Raw genomic sequence first — 16612 nt, 5'->3', positions numbered from 1 at the left:
CTGAGTTTTGGTTTTCTCACTGATACAATGAGAGTTTAGAACTAGCAAATCTTGGTAGACCTGTAGGTCTACTATTTTAAACATTCTCAAAGTTCAAATTAGACTCTTCTTTGGGGAAAATAAGTCAGCATATTGGCGCAGAGTTGATAACACACAAATATTTTACACATATCCACCCAAATAAAAGTATTTGATTCGATTTGATGATTATATTTTACTAGTAATGTGTAGCCTTCCCCTCTCTTTTTGTTAAGAAAACTTTTCTCATAGTGTAACAAGTACTGACTTGATATTGTCTTTTTCATTTTCACCAATTCTTACGGTGAAAGTGTGTAGTGGTGCTGCACTGTGGTTTTAATTTGCATTTTCTCTGATGACTGATAATGTCAAACATCTCATGATTTGGGGCCATTTAGTGTCTCTTCAAGTCTTTTGTCCATTTTTCCATTGGATTCTCTCCTTTTTCTTATTGATTGGTAGGAGTTGTAATTAATAAATTAATGAACTTTAACCAGTTCTGGATACCAGTCTTTGATGAATATTTGAGCTGCAATGTCTTCTCCTACTCTGTTTCTTCCTTTTCACTCTCTTAGTGGTGTCTTTTCATGAATAGAAGTTCCTAATTATAATGGAGTCCATTTTATCAGTCCATAACATTACTGCCAGTGTTTTTTTATGTTTTGTTTAGGAAGTCTTTGCCTACCCCAAGATCAGGAAGATATTCTCCTGTTTTATTTTAAAAGCTTTATGATCTTATTTTTCATAGTAAAAATTGGTGATTTTTGTGCATGTGTCTGGTGTGAGATAGTAGTCCACATATATTACTTTCCATATGTGTATTCAATTGGCCCAGCATAATTTGTTAAAAGGATCATTTTTTTTTTCTTTACCATAGTGCAGTTTGTCTTTGCATTAGTCAAGTGACTGAATTTGTGTGGATCTGTTTTTGAGCCCTCTGTTTCATTCCATGGTCTATTTTTTCTTCTTTGCTAATATCACATTTTCATAAGTAATGTAACCTTATAATGAATCTTGGTATTTGATAATATAAGACCTCCAATGTACCATGTCTATCTTTGTCCCTTTGCATTTCCATGTAAGTTTTAGAATCAGTTTGTCAATTCCCACAAAAAGTCTGCTAGGATTTTGATTGATATTGCATTGAGTCTATAGGTCATTCTGGGAAAAATCGACATCTTCATTATTTTGACTCCTCCAAACCACACATGTGGATCTCTCCCCCTCCACCCTGCCCCCCCTCTTTTTTAGGTTCTTTAATTTCTCTTAGCAATGTATTGTGGTTTACAGTGTAGGGTGTATATCTTTCATTGGATTTATTCCTAGGTATTAGACATTGTATGATGTTAATGTAAATGGCATTATGCATTTCATTTTTTAAATGTTTGTCACAGGCTTATTGAAATGACCTTTTACATATATAACCATGTTGACATGCTAATGACAGTTTAATATATTTTTCTAATCTTTATATATATAATTTTTACTGTCTGATAGTCTTTTTAATTGAAACTATACATTTACATTTAACATAATTACTGTATATTTGCATTTTTATTTGTCATTTTATACACACACACACACACACACACACACACACACACACACACTTTCATTTAACTTTTTCTGGCCTTATTGTTCTGAATAGCACTTTCATTACAATATTGAATAGAAGTAGTGATAGTAGGCATACTTATCTTGTTCTCAATGTCAAAATAAAAACATAAACTTTCAATATGTATTTATATATACATATCACATCTTCTTTAGCTATTCATCAGTCCATGGATACTTGAGCCCTCTCTATAGTTTTTTAAATTTTTTTTTTTTCAACGTTTATTTATTTTTGGGACAGAGAGAGACAGAGCATGAACGGGGGAGGGGCAGAGAGAGAGGGAGACATAGAATCAGAAACAGGCTCCAGGCTCTGAGCCATCAGCCCAGAGCCCGACGCGGGGCTCGAACTCGGACCGCGAGATCGTGACCTGGCTGAAGTCGGACGCTTAACCGACTGCGCCACCCAGGCGCCCAAGCCCTCTCTATAGTTTGACTATTGTTGACAATGCTGCTCTAAATATTCGGGTGCAAGTACCCCTTCAAATATGCAATTTTGTATCCTTTGGGTAAATACCTAGTAGTACAATTGCTGTATCATAGGATAGTTCTTTTTTTAACTTTTCTGGGGAGGCTCCATGTTGTTTTCTAGACTGGCTACACCAGTTTGCATTCACACCAGCAGTGCAAGAGGGTTCCCCTTTCTCCGCATCCTCACCAACACCTGTTGTTTCTTGTGTTGTCAGTTTTAGCCATTCTGACAGGTGTGACCCTCCCTGCATTCCTTGTTTCTGCCTGGAATCATTTTTCTTCAAGTTGAAGAATTCCATTTTGGGATTGTTTTTAGTGCTGTCCTGCTGGCAACGAATTCTCTTAATTTTTGATTGTCTAAAAATGTCTTTATTTCACATTTATTGAAGGAAATTTTTCCTAGTATAGAAACCTAAATATGTGCTACATTATTTAATAGTCTTATGGATGGGTACAAAATTAATTTTCATAATTTATAATATTTACATTGATCTTGGTGTTCTAGTCACTATCATGGGTTTTCTCCTAACATCCTCCTGCTTTCTGGCATTCTGTAATAAAAATAGTCTAGAATGTGGAAGGGAAAATACCTTATGAATTTGATCAAGCCGTTTAACTTCTTAGAGCCAGGTTGCATGGGAAAAATATAGTGGCTGTACGTAACTATGAAGTTATGAGATTCTGTTTAGTTATATCTGGAAGTTGCTTTGTAATATATGTAAAGTACCAATTAGATAGAAATGTTTAGTGTTACTGTTATGTACTGAAACAGAAGCATCTCATTGTATTCAGTATATCCAAGATTCTCTTATTAGTGAACATTTTTATGGTACCCACAAAATGGTTAAAATGATAGTATTCATGTATATATTTATTTATACAGACACTACCTTTTATAAGAAAGTGGGACAGTGTTTAAAGTTACATAAAACACAACTTACACAAGGTTGGCTGTAAGTTTATTCCTGATTTTTCAAGCAACTAACATGAAAAGGGAGACCTGGCTAGTTACATAATCCAAAATACTCATGAGATTAAAAATAATCCATTAATTTAGGAGAAGTACAGTTCTTTCTTAATATTAAGTTCAGGCAAGATTTCCCCCTTTTCTTAATGATGCAGAGTTATTTAAAAGATTATTCTGCTGGTTTAGAGGTTACTGATTTGCATGGTTAATCCTATCAGTGTCAGACTGATCTAGAATTTTAATACTCTTATTTCATACCCTCAAAGGGAGAATTATATACATTTTAATGTGAGCTACAAGTAGCTGCTTTTCCACCCTACTTGTAAATGGATTCTATTCAGAAAACTAATAAAGAATGCCAGCTTCCTTTTCAAAATGCTTGGATACACATTTGAGGGAAGTTTAGGCTGATAAATTAAAATTTTATTTTGCATATAATTAACAAAACTGTCTTAGAAAGATATTTAGCTGTATTTTATTGTTCCTTCATAGAGTTTCTTTACTACATTGATCAAATGTTTATTTACCCTACTGTGTGCAGACATAGTAGGTTTGTTTGTTTTCCTCTGACAAAAAGTGGTCATTCAGACTTACATTTTGTAAGGTTTTTTTTCACTTTACCCTCTTCATTTATTAAACATGTGTTTAAATGGAAAAGAAATATAGTACTGAAGCTTTTAAACAAACAAAAAAATCAAAGGATATGTTAATGTCTCACAACCAATGCCCTGATACATCCAAGGTTTTATATGGTGATCAAATTTAAAATAGGGCATTTGTTCCTTATTTAATTTCTTTGACTTTGTCTTTAGGTCTCTGGCATGCATTTTATATGAGATGTGCTGCATGAACCATGCGTTCACTGGCTCCAATTTCTTGTCCATTGTTTTAAAAATTGTTGAAGGTGACACACCTTCTCTCCCCCAGAGATACCCAAGAGAACTGAATACCATCATGGAACGGTATGGAAATAAATATGTTGCCACAAAAACAATTTTAAATTGTACTTATATTTTAGTTCATTTGAAAAATAATTTTCTTTTTCTTTTCTTTTTTCTTTTTCTTTTCTTAAAATAATTTTCTTTTTAAACATTACAGCATGTTGAACAAGAGTCCTTCATTGAGACCATCTGCTATAGAAATTTTAAAAATCCCTTACATTGATGAACAACTACAGGTATTTAAAATGGAAGGGATACTGGGAAACATGTATTAGCATTTATATACATTCTAGAACTTGAAGATATGCTGTGAGAATAAGATGCATCAAGAATCAGTGAGAAAGGAGAAATAAGATTTTTTTTTTAAGCTGAGGGAAATTATTAGTCAGACAATCTCTTTGGAAAAGAAGGTGTGTGAACTCCACAGTTACCTGGAGCCCCAGATATGAGAAGTTAGGATTGTCATTTTTGGCCCAAACTCAACACTGACCCATAGAGCTCTTGGTTAACTTTGCAAATATATTTCTGCTAAGGCAAGAATGGGCTACTAATACTATTAAAATCTGGGGTTTTCACTGAGTCTTTGTTATTCCACTCCTTTGTTATGGGTCTTAATAATCCATTTTATTGATCAGATGAATTTATTTTGTTTTCCTGTAGATTAGAAATTTTGATGCAGAGAATCTACCTCTGGCGGTAAGAAAAAAGCAAACAGTACCCTATTGGAGATTTTTTTTTGTTCTTGTTTTTTAAATTAGGCTTTTGTGAGTGCCTCAGGCAAATTTCCTTTAATTTTATGACTAATTTTAAGTGGACCCACAAACAGTCATTCACCTTCAAAAATAGGCACACCTTTTCGTCCGCGTCCAGTTTCTACGTTGGCAGGAAACAAGGATGCTGACTTGATGTGCACCCATCAGTTGTGTGCTGGTCGCAGTGCTGATGCTGGAGGTGCTGAAAGGAAGGCCTATGGCTCCCGTCTTTTGCAATTTGATTGCTGGGAAGAGGACCCAGTACCCAAGAAAAAGTCATCATACATTATCAGGAACACTAGGAAGAAAGCACACAGGATGCTGTAAAGTAAGGGAAGGGGATGGCTTTTGTGGTCAAAGAAAGAGTCAGTTACATTTCTCTACCAGTGAGATGGTGAGAAACACCCAGACATGTAAAGAGCCTGAGAGAATGTTGGAATCACAGGGAATTAGCTGGGACAGAGCCCAGAGTCAGATTATGTTTCTAAAGGGAGACATGGAGGGGAGGGTTCTTATGCAACAATGTGCTCTCTACAGAAGCCCCTGAGGAAAAGTGGGGTGAGCAGGACAGGGGACGGAAGGGAGGTAGAAGTTCCCAGGGACTTTTGGCTTTCGCTATGTATAACTTTCCCTATGCAAAGCCAGTTCCATTAGCCTAAGGGCAGGCCGCTGAAAAAGAGGCACAGGTACTAACTGTTGGGATCAAAACCACCCTGATGGGGCTGTGAGCATACCAAAAAAAAAAAAGTTGAAAGGAATCCAAGGGGATCTGCTGGGACTAGCATGAGGTGAGTAAGGCATTTGCCCTTGGACAAAATTAAAGAGACCATCAAAAACTCAGTAATCAGGATAAATAACATTTGATTGCAGTGTTTAAAAAATCCAAATTAGGGGCGCCTGAGTGGCTCAATTGGTTGGGCATTCGACTCTCAATTTCAGCTCAGGTTATGATCCCAGGGTCATGGGATCAAGCCCTGCGTTGGGCCCTGTGTTGACAGCATGGAGCCTACTTGGGATTCTCTCTCTCTCTCTCTCTCTCTCTCTCTCTCTCTCTCTGCCCCACTCCCACCCCTCTCAAAATAAAAAAATAAACATTTTGTAAAAAATCCAAATTAATGGGGCGCCTGGATGGCTCAGCTCATTGAGCATTCAACTTTGGCTTAGGTCATGATCTCACGTTTCCTAGGTTTGAGCCCCCCATCTGTGCTAACAGCTCAGAGCCTGGAGCCTGCTTTTGATTGTGTGTCCCTCTCTCTCTCTCTCTGCCCCTCCCCCACTCACACTCTGTCTCTCTCTCAAAAAATGAATAAACATTTTAAAAATTCTAAAAGTCCATGGTAACAAAATATCAAAAATTCAAAGACGGGATCCAACAGGGCTGGGATTAGGATGATGCAAATGAGGTAGTCTGGTGCATGTTCAGGGTTGGGTCCTGTCTTTATAAATTTTTATTTATTTTCTTAATTCTAGTATAATTAACATAAAGTTAACAGTTATATTGCTTCAGGTGTGCAATACGGTGATTCCCCAGTTCTGTATGTACGTTATTCAGTGCTCATTGCACAGTAAGTGTACTCTTAATCCTCGTCACGTTTCCCCATCCCCCACCCACCTGGCAACCAGCAGTTCTCTATAGTTAAAGGTCTGTTTGTTTGTCTCTTTTTTCCTTTGTTTTGTTTCTTAAATTCCACATAAGAATGAAGTCATATGATATTTTTCTCTGACTTTCTTTACTTAGCATTATACCTCTAGATCCATCCATGTTGCAAATGGCAAGATGTAAACATTTGATATTGTATTCTCCATGGCTTTTTGCATTAATTTTGATTTTTTATAATATTGCCTTAAAATATGACTTATCTTGGTTACTGAGTCTTTTGGTGCCCCTTCAGTTTTGCACCTGCAGTGAGTGCCTCATTCTGTCCCACCCTAGTCTTGGCCCCAGGAGTGGGGACACGGACCCAAGGCCGGGGAGAGCCTGTGTGTTCATGGAGCTGATGGGAGGCCTGCCCGTGGTGGGTAGCAGGGAGTGAGAGAGGAGGCAGTGCAAGATGAACTTGGAGAGACAAGCATAAGCTGCGTAAGCTACCATGCAATTTTTTGTAACCCTTTATAGAAGGAAAAATAGTTACCAGTGGGTTTTATTTTCAAGCTCCCAGGCATGGCCATTAATACTGCACATCAGAAAAGACCCCTGGTAGTTTTATGCCCTTTCATCCCTGAAGAGGAGTATTTAAGGTGCATCAGGGTTGTTTTCTATTTTAGCACCTGATGTGTAGATATTCGGAGATGACTCTGGAAGACAAGAATTTGAATTGTCAGGAGGAGGCTGCTCAGATAATTAATGCCATGTAAGTAATTGCTTTGTTTTTAAAAAGCCCATTGAGCATAAATGTTAAATGCATTTGTCTTTAAAAATCTATTAGTGCTAAGCTGACTGCTTGGAGTTTCCTAGAATTCACTTAAGACTTGCCAAGAAATTAAGGAGCTTCAGTATCGTGGCGTTCCAAAGCCCCTTTGCCCCAGGTGGTAGCAAATTGAATTATAAAAGTTTTAAACCACTGCACAGCTTACAGATCTGCAGGGTAGCTCTGCAGTTGCCTTGTAAGTATATAGAGAAATTAATATCTCAAACATTTAGTGATATTTATGCTAATGAACCTTCTATATTAAGCATAAATGGTTTTCACATCTTGTTTGTTTAACAGGAACGGGCAGAGTATCTATTGAGAAGACAACATTGTAAAGCCCTAGGACAATTGAAAATAAGCCAAAATTTATTTCTTCAGATACACATATAACTAGAGAATGTGTTTCTCACAAACATAATTATTACTATGTTTTGAAAGTTCATTTATAAATATAGAGATATATAACTATGAAGAGAGCACAAGTCGGGGAGGGGCAGATAGAGAGCGAGAGAATACCAAGCAGGTTCTGTGCTGCCAGTGCAGAGCCCAATGCAGGGTTTAATCCTATGAACTGTGAGATCATGTCCTGAGCTGAAACCAAGAGTCAGACGCTCAACTGATTGAACACCCAGATGCCCCAACAAGCATAATTATTTCTTAAAAAAAAATTGTTTAATGTTTGTATGTATTTTTGAGAGGGAGAAAGACGGAGTGTGAGCAGGGAAGGGGCAGAGAGAGAGGGAGTCACAGAATCTGAAGCAGGCTCCAGTCTCTGGGCACAGAGCCCGATGTGGGGTTTGAACTCACGAGCCATGAAATCGTGACCTGAGCCGAAGTCAGACACTTAACCTACTGGGCCACCCAGGCGCCCCCATAATTATTTAACTTCTCTCTCCTACCTCATTCAAAATTTCTGTGCTATACCATACAAGAGCGTAGAATACTAGGTTACTTCTGAACAGCCATGTATCACCCTTCAGGCTGTGGACTGCAAAACTCCACGGAGCACCACTTATAAAGACCAAATCTACAGTTTTGCTGAAGGAACTCTCTATTTAATTTTTAATGACCCTGTGCAAAGGTAGAGATGTGCAAGGCTGTAGGTGGGGACAGTAGCCCTCATTAGCCTAATCTTCAAGGGCAAATAACACAGATATGTTACTCTACCCCTTAGTCCAGTGGTTTTCAACTGCACTGTTTTCCAGTTTCACATTCAAACTGAGGAAACTGGTTCATCAAAGTCTTTGTTTAATGCATGATTTCCAGTTAAAATACCCTGTACCTCAGGGGCTAACTAGGGGAAACCTACTTTCCTTGAGTTGCTAATTATTCTTTCCCGAATACCTGGATTCTTATTTTATTTTATTTTAAACTAGAGATGTCAAGGTAGTAGGTATTTTTTAAATACTAGACTAATTTTGGCTATTACTTTGCACTGCAATTGTGAGATAGTTTACCTGATGGCACTTACAATTAAAGTGTGCTGGAATCCAGTTGTTTGGGTGGTCTTTCTCATCATAAAATATGATTTCAAGTTGTCACTTTTTTCACTATGTATGACTGTGTTTTAGGGATCTCTATTTGATCTTACAAAATAAAGGATGTATATTCCAGAAAATTTTGTGTCTTCTAGAGGCTCCAACTGTATTCCAGAGGGATAAGAGCTATCTACAAGTAGCCATTATAATTACACAAAATATTCCAAAATAATTAGAATTATTACAAAATAATTAGAATTATTACAAAATAATAAAGACTAGAGTGGGAATAAATGAAATAGAGGAGACTTCTCTAGTGTTTTTTAAGGAGGGAGTTGAATACAAAAGCCATTCTGCAGTATCAGGCCCTGACCAAGTCAGGCACAGAAACAAAGGTCATTGAGAATATGGTTGCAGATCTTTCAATACATGAGTAATGTAAGCACATTTCTTTACCTGAAGAAAGAGGCTCTTAAATAATAATATTGGCTAATATTTTTGGGGGTGTTTGGCTTTGTTATAAGCACTTTACATGAGTCAACTCCCTGAAACTCACCAGAACCCTATGACTTAAGTGTCATTATTATTATTATTATTATTATTTTAATGATCATAGAGAGGTTAAGTAACTTTAATTGTAAGCGCCATCAGGTAAACTATTTCACAGTTGCAGTACAAAGTAATAGCCGAGATTAGTCTAGTGTTTTAAAAATATCCACTACTGTCACATCTCTAACTTAATATAAAATAAAATAAGAATCCAGGCATTCGGGAAAGAATAATTAGCAACTCAAGGAAACTAGGTTATAGGAACATGCCTAAAACATTACCCCCTGAGGGCCTATACATGTAACCTGGGCACTATATTTGAACCCAGAGACTGTTATTAATCTGTGTGATAACCACTGTGCCATGCTTGCCTACTGTATGAAGCATAGAATTTACAACATAGTCAACAAAATGTAGCTACTAAAATACTACCATATGGAGCCTTTTATGTGTCACATACTGTATATACGTTATCTCATATAGTACTCACCATAGCCTATGCTTTACAGATGAGAAAACTGAGGTTTAGTAACTTGCCCAAGGCTACAGAGCTGATGTGTGGTAGAGATGGGGTTCAAACCCTGCCTAATTCCAAAGTATATCCTATGCACATGGTTTATGCACATGAATTAGTCTGCCAGTCCATTTATTCCTTGATGGCCAAGATCCTAATTTGATCCTTACATTATAAAAAGCAGTCATAGGCAATGAAATGAGCAGAAATTTGTTAAATATGTAATTTGCTTTTAAACAAAAGTCTAATTTGAAAAATATTGCCAATTAACCACAGTCCTGGTTGGCTCATTACCTACCCTGAGTTTATTAGTTTTTGCCTAGCCTGTCTCCAGATGCTTCCCCCTTCTCGGTAATGTAATGATACTTCTGTAAAATATTTGTTTAATTTTTCTGAGCATGTTTGGGATGAGCTGCATGTGGGGGATCTTTATTATTCATAGGCAAAAAAAGATCCACCTGCAGACTCTGCGGGCGCTGTCTGAAGTGCAGAAAATGACACCAAGAGAAAGGATGCGGCTGAGGAAGCTCCAGGCAGCTGATGAGAAGGCCAGGAAGCTGAAGTAAGTTGCCTTTCCTTAGGGTACCTTGGGCTCTGGCCACTTCACAGGACTCCAAAGGAATTTACTAAAGAAAAGCAAAAGCAAAAACAAGAAATCAAAATGCATATACGCATTTATATTTGTTTCATCACTTACTCGTCCCCTCAAAAGACGGTTATTTCAGCCATAGGTGGTTATTGGATGCCAGCCACCATTAATGTGAGGCTTTCAGTCTTGGGTGCAAAGAAAGATTGACTATCAGGGAGGTAGTTAGTGATGAAAATATAGAGTCAGCCTACAAATGAAGCCTCATTGTTGCTGAGACCTCTTTTTTTTTTATTAAAAAAATTTTTTTAATGTTTATTCATTTTTGAGAGACAGAGACAGAGCATATGCAGGGAAGGGGCAGAGAGAGAGAGGGAGACACAGAATCTGAATCAGGCTCCAGGCTCCAAGCTGTCAGCACAGAGCCCAACGCGGGGCTCAAACTCACAAACGGCGAGATCACAACCTGAGCTGAAGTCGGACACTCAACCGACTGAGCCACCCAGGCGCCCCTGACACCTCTTGTACATATGCCAGCAAGAGAGTGAAGAGGGTGGCTTCACTATCTTGTCCTCACTCCCCAGATGTTTGCTGTACTCCCTCTGCCAGGAGACCTAACTGGTCTATAGGGAGAAGAATGTCCCAGCAGGAAATTGTTGGCTTTAGGAAGCAGATTGGAAGCAGCTCTGTTCTGCCAAGTGAAACCCTTTGAAAAGTCAATGCTCAAGGCGGGCTGCTGGTGGACAGTATCACTAGGAATTAAAGTATTTGCGTGAAAAGGGAAAATTCCAAAGAGACCTAGACTCCCGATTTCTGAAAGACAGATTTTTCAGTTGGTAGATTATCCAGTTTCCTCATTTTTCTTCTTTGTTCCTCTGCCAACTTTTTAGTAGTTTAGAAGCCCCAACTAACAACTAGAGAGACAGAAAAGACCTGAAACTCAAATCTGTTCATTTTGTGACCTTGGTAGCATATCTGAAAGAGGATTTAGAGGTATTCTCGCACTTGCAGTGCATATCATGAGGAACCAAGGAAGAATCGGTGAGACTACTTCTTTTCCCTTAACACACGCTTTCTGTAATCAGTGTGGAAAGGTATTTCTGTCAGAGTGCATCAGGGGTAGTCGTGTGCTGGTAAATGTTTAACAACCACCTCTGGGGTTGTGGGGCAGGGGGTGTAAATACTCCCATGATGGCCAATTTCAAGCCACCGGTATGATACCATCGAATGTTCAGTTGGAAGATATGGACACAATCTGCTCTTGGGAACCTAGTGCAAGCTGGTTTCTGCAAACCACGGCACCACCGAGTATGGGTTTTACTGAGAAAATATATTTACATAAATCCCTTGAGCCACTGTCACAGTCCCAGGCCTATTTCTAACTCTTCGGGAATGGCAATATTCCTGAGGTACCATGACTCATGTTGTTGTTTGAGGGTAAGAGGAAAATGAAATCTCTGACAGGAACAGATTAAAAAGGCAAGTTAATAACTTATACACATATTACAAATTATGTTTCAGATTAAAACTTTTTTATACACAAAGTAAGTCATCCATCTTCCACATGACATTCAATATGTTTCTTATTTAAAGGCAATGGTTTTAACTAAAGTTTGGTCCTAATTTTGTCAATAAATTACATTGGAATTGTTTTTGATCATTATTTTAGGATTCGAGTGCAGTCATAAAAAGACTCTATTGTCAGAAGGGATATAATGTACCCACTTTATAAACAAAATTTGACTACAGGGATGTTCAGTGACTTTTCAACAATCTAAATCAAAATTAGCACACAAGTAATCACCAGAACTCAAATCTTTCTTTCAGTTTAGTAGCAGGTCTGTTACTTTCTATTCTTCTATACTACACACAAAACAAAATGTGTCTGAGAAAAATTCCCCTTTACAGTGACTCTCAAGTTCTTTGCGTAAATTCTTTGAAATCTAGCTCTAATCTCCTTGTGTGTGGGTTAATTCATCCTGAGAACAGTAGTCGAGTTATCAGTATGTGCTGGGCACTGTGACGCACACCCCTACGTCAGGGGCGCACACCCCTGCCACCACAGAGAATGCCCAGGGATCAAAGAAAGAACCACCTTCTTTTGCCTCAGAGGCATGCCTCAGGCATTCATTTTAGGGGCCTTAAGGATGGACAAGGAGCCAGAGCATTATCATGTGTGCTTAAAAGAGAATCAGGTGGGTTCTGCACTGCATTTTCCTTGATGAGGGAGAGACCCATTGACCTGGTTTCCCAACACCCCGGTTTGCCTGTTGAAACAGGGATCACGCTTACCTGCATAGTAGAAGTGTGGCTTTAGCAAAATGCAGCTGTTTTTTCTACATTCACTTTAAATCTGCAGAAAGCTTGCAGAAGAAAAATATGAAGAAAATAACAAACGAATGCAGGAGTTGAGATCTCGGAACTCTGAGCAGCTAACTATTGATGTTCTCCATGTAAGTGCTCTCTTGTTTTAAATTTCACATCAGACTTTGAATTGCTTCAGATTCATCACATTCATGTGGCTGATCAGGCAGGAAGAGGGACAAAGGGGAGAAAAAAGGCATCCAGACCAACTTTGCCCCATTCAGGGAGGAGGTAGTAGGGTTTATTTTAGAATATAGGCCAGTGGTTAGTGATGACAGTAATTCAGAGCAGCTGTACTTAGAGATGGATTGATAGATTCATCCAAAAACATCCAAGTGCATACTGTGTTCAGGATAACTCAATCAGCACGGAATGAACAACTGAGGAGTAAAATTATGACTTTGCAGAGCAAATGTGTTCGTATCTAATTTTGAATTTCAGCCATGCTCTTGTTGCTTTACCTCTTTAGTCCATCGTTCTCTTTCTGTCTTATCTTTTATTCTTTCACTTTTTATTTGTCTCCTGTCTGTATCATTGTGCATTGTGTTAATACCCCTTTTGAACTTTGAATAATTACCTTAGAAGTCCAATAATAAGTAGGGTTTTGGAGTCCCATGAAATGGACCCTGAATCATGTCCCAAGCTCCTGAATAACAAATACCATTTTCCCTAATGGTTAAAAACATCATGGGTCTTGGTATAGGCTCTGATATTTAAGGAAGTCTTTCTTCAGGGTCGTATTTGTACAATAGACTTCAACTCCAACTTCCTATCTCTTCTGATAAAAGCAACATGGGAAGGAGTCATTTTTATGGAGAACTTTACTGTCTCAAATTCTGGTTTTTCATTCATTGGAGATCTCTGCATCTGATTCTTTTTCTTTAGCAGGAAGAACCAAGCCCCCTGAAGCTGTGGGATGATCCCTGGAGTCTGGGGACACCAGCTCTGCTGTAGCTCAGTGATCAGAGAGCACCAAACTCTCAACCAGGCAGAGCTTAGAATCACTTGTTAATCCACCTTTCTGAAATATTTAGTGGTTGTGAGTGTTGTAGATTTCTGAAAACCCAAAGTTGGACCAGTTGAGGGGCCCAGGCTTCTCTGACCTTAAGAGTTTCTCTCCTTTGGGGTGCCTAGGTAACTCAGTTGGTTAAGCATCTGACTCTTGATTTCGCCTCAGGTCATGATCTCAAGGTTTTTCAGATCAAGCCCCATGTTGGTCTCTGCACTGGCAGTGAGGAGCCTGCCTGGGATTCTCCCTCTCTTCCTCTCTCTCTGTCCTTCCCCTGCTCACTCTTTTTCTCTCTCTTTCAAAATAAAGAAATAAACATTTTTAAAAAAGAGTATCTCTTTCTTGGACCCTTTAGCAGATAATGTAGGGACACTGCTGACATGTGCTCAATCCCAGTCACCCCACTCTCCTCCCATTGCCCACTCCATTAAGTGAAGCCAGCTGTGGGATCTGTTGTGGGTCCCAGAGACATGGGAGTTGGTATCATTCCCACTCATGAAACCTAGTGAACAGAGAAATTGCTGGCTGAAAGAGATGGGGTCAGCAGCAATGTTGGATCCCTACTTGGAGAAAGGTCTTGATTTCACCACTGCATGGAAGGACCTGAGCCCCCTCCAAGCACTGAGTGCCTGTCTTCAGCTCCCCAGTTTTTAGGCCCTGAAATGATAACTTCTGGAGGTGCATGACTTTTCCTAGGTCTGTCAGCTTTCTTTGCCATGGGACTGAGAATTGCAAGTTGCCAAGGTCCTTAGGAGGAATCTGGCATGATTATAGAGATTCTGTGTTTGTTAGTGTGTATGAAACTACTTGTTAATCATCTGAATAAAACTGGGACATTTTCCCTGGAATGTTAAAGGACCCTTGCTTCTAAGGGATTTTATCCTCAGAGATTAGAAATTGAGAAGTACAGATGTGGTAATATTTTGTTGTATAAGACCTAAATAACTTTCTTTATTCCTGAAGTTGCTGTATGGCAAATACAAATGTAGTTTCAAGTATGATCTTACATTTTAGTGTCTGATAATTTACTTGATGTTTTTGCTTTTCTTCATTGACCTTTCAAAATAATAATTTGTGAGTTATTTTTTCATTTCAGATATTATTATCAGTGTTAAACAACTGTAAGTGATCCTATACACTATAAGTGATCCTGTCCTCCTGTAAGCTGGGATCCTTGGGGGATCCTGCAGTAACTTTAAGGTAAAACTGAGACCATATGGGGGCGCCAGGTGGATCAGTCAGTTAAGTGTCCGACTCTCAGTTTCAGCTCGGCTCATGATCTCACGGTTTGTGAGTTCCAGCTCCGCATTGGGCTCTGCACTGATAGAGCTCCGCATTGGGCTCTGCTCGCTCGCTCTCTCTCTCTCTCTCTCTCTCTGTCTCTGTCTCTCTCTCTCTCTCTCAAACAAATAAATAAACATGTTTTTAAAAACTGAGACCTTGGGGCGCCTGGGTGGCTCAGTCGGTTAAGCGTCCGACTTCGGCTCAGGTCACAATCTCACTGTCCGTGGGTTCGAGCCCCGCATCGGGCTCTGTGCTGACTGCTCAGAGCCTGGAGCCTGTTTCAGATTCTGTGTCTCCCTCTCTCTCTGACCCTCCCCCGTTCATGCTCTGTCTCTCTCTGTCTCAAAAATAAATAAATGTTAAAAAAAAATTAAAAAAAAAAACTGAGACCTTATGGCAGGCAGAATCTTGGGAGATTTTATTAATTGTATATTATCCCACAGAACATGAGATCCAGACAGGATAGTCTAGATCTTGGCTCAACTCAGACAAGGAAAGTAAGGATTTCATAAAGATCTCATGAAGTCCCAACCCCCAACTTCCCAGTGTCTACCTAGTTCTTTCTAATTCTATCTCGTTTCCATCAGCAAGGAGCAAAAGGAGCAGGAGGGGAAGTGCCTAATGCTGTCTTGTCCAGAGGTGTTGGTTCATTCTTTGATCATCTGAGATTTAGTGTCATGAACATCTTTGACTCTGAGCTTTCCAGAGGCACATTCCTAAGTTTACATATTGATGGGGACAGGAAATGTTGCGAGCAGATGCGTGGTTCTTGCAGACAGTATCTTCTTCTAGCTGGTTCAGTCTTACAGACAGGGCTGCATAGCCACCCCCAGGTATCTTGCCCTATTTCATGAAGTTCTCTCAGCCACTTCCTTCTGCACATTTTTAGCATCCCACCTTCTCAATTTCAAATGTCACCTTCTCTTCAGAAAAATCTTCTTTGACCTCACAGGTGAGCGATCCACTGGCTCTCCTCCAAATTCTTTAATTTTTTTTTTTATTTTGATGTTTATTTTTTGAGAGAGAGAGAGAGCAAGTAAGGCAAGGGCAGAGAGAGAGGGAGACACAGAATCTGAAGCAGACTCCAGGCTTTGAGCTGTCAGCACAGAGCCTGATGCAGGACTCAAACCCAGGAACTGCGAGATCAGGACCTGAGCCAAAGTTGGATGCTTCACCGACTGAGCCACCCATGTGCCCCTCTCCTCCAAATTCTTATGGCTTACAGCAATGCTTCTCAAACTTCAAAATTCACCCAAACCATCTGTTGATTTTGTTAAAAGGCAGATTCTGATTAGTTTGGTCTAGGATGGGGCATAGGGTGCTGAATTTTTAACAAGCTCCCTGGTGATTCCGACCTGCCGGTGTAGGACCACATTCTGATTAATAATGGAGAGGAACTGGGGCTCTTGAAAGCCATTCACCTTCAGATGAAGGAACGCTTGGAAAAGCCACCGATGAACACTTTCTTCTAGACTATTTAGGAAAAAAGCATTTAAAGGGAACAGACATAAAGGGGAAGTGACCTTGGGCTTCCTTGTTGGCCCCAGAAGGAGGATGAAGAGAGGGGCCTGAGCAGGCAAGAGACGCATTTAATCATATTCATGGGCACAGAGTGAGGCAGGTTTAATGATACTCAAAGAACAAAGGAGAGAGA

At 39.3% G+C, this 16612-nt stretch overlaps 1 protein-coding gene across 25 annotated transcripts in view; it reads left to right on the top strand.

The window, feature by feature from the left end:
• Positions 1–16612, top strand: part of NEK11 (NIMA related kinase 11) — a 281142-nt gene that overhangs the window by 101517 nt on the left and 163013 nt on the right. For 20 of the 25 annotated variants that reach the window (XM_045037604.1, XM_045037603.1, XM_045037598.1 and 17 more), the window contains 6 exons: positions 3883–4032; positions 4169–4247; positions 4672–4707; positions 7029–7114; positions 10158–10277; positions 12661–12754. In XM_045037604.1, the coding sequence (XP_044893539.1) occupies positions 3883–4032; positions 4169–4247; positions 4672–4707; positions 7029–7114; positions 10158–10277; positions 12661–12754 (565 nt within the window). The remainder of the gene's footprint in view (positions 1–3882; positions 4033–4168; positions 4248–4671; positions 4708–7028; positions 7115–10157; positions 10278–12660; positions 12755–16612) is intronic. The other 5 variants (XM_045037600.1, XM_023260567.2, XM_045037602.1 and 2 more) reach the window with 1 other exon arrangement.

Source organism: Felis catus, chromosome C2 (genome assembly GCF_018350175.1).
Source record: "Felis catus isolate Fca126 chromosome C2, F.catus_Fca126_mat1.0, whole genome shotgun sequence".
Lineage (NCBI taxonomy): Eukaryota > Metazoa > Chordata > Mammalia > Carnivora > Felidae > Felis > Felis catus.
This window is presented reverse-complemented; position numbering and strand designations above follow the sequence as displayed.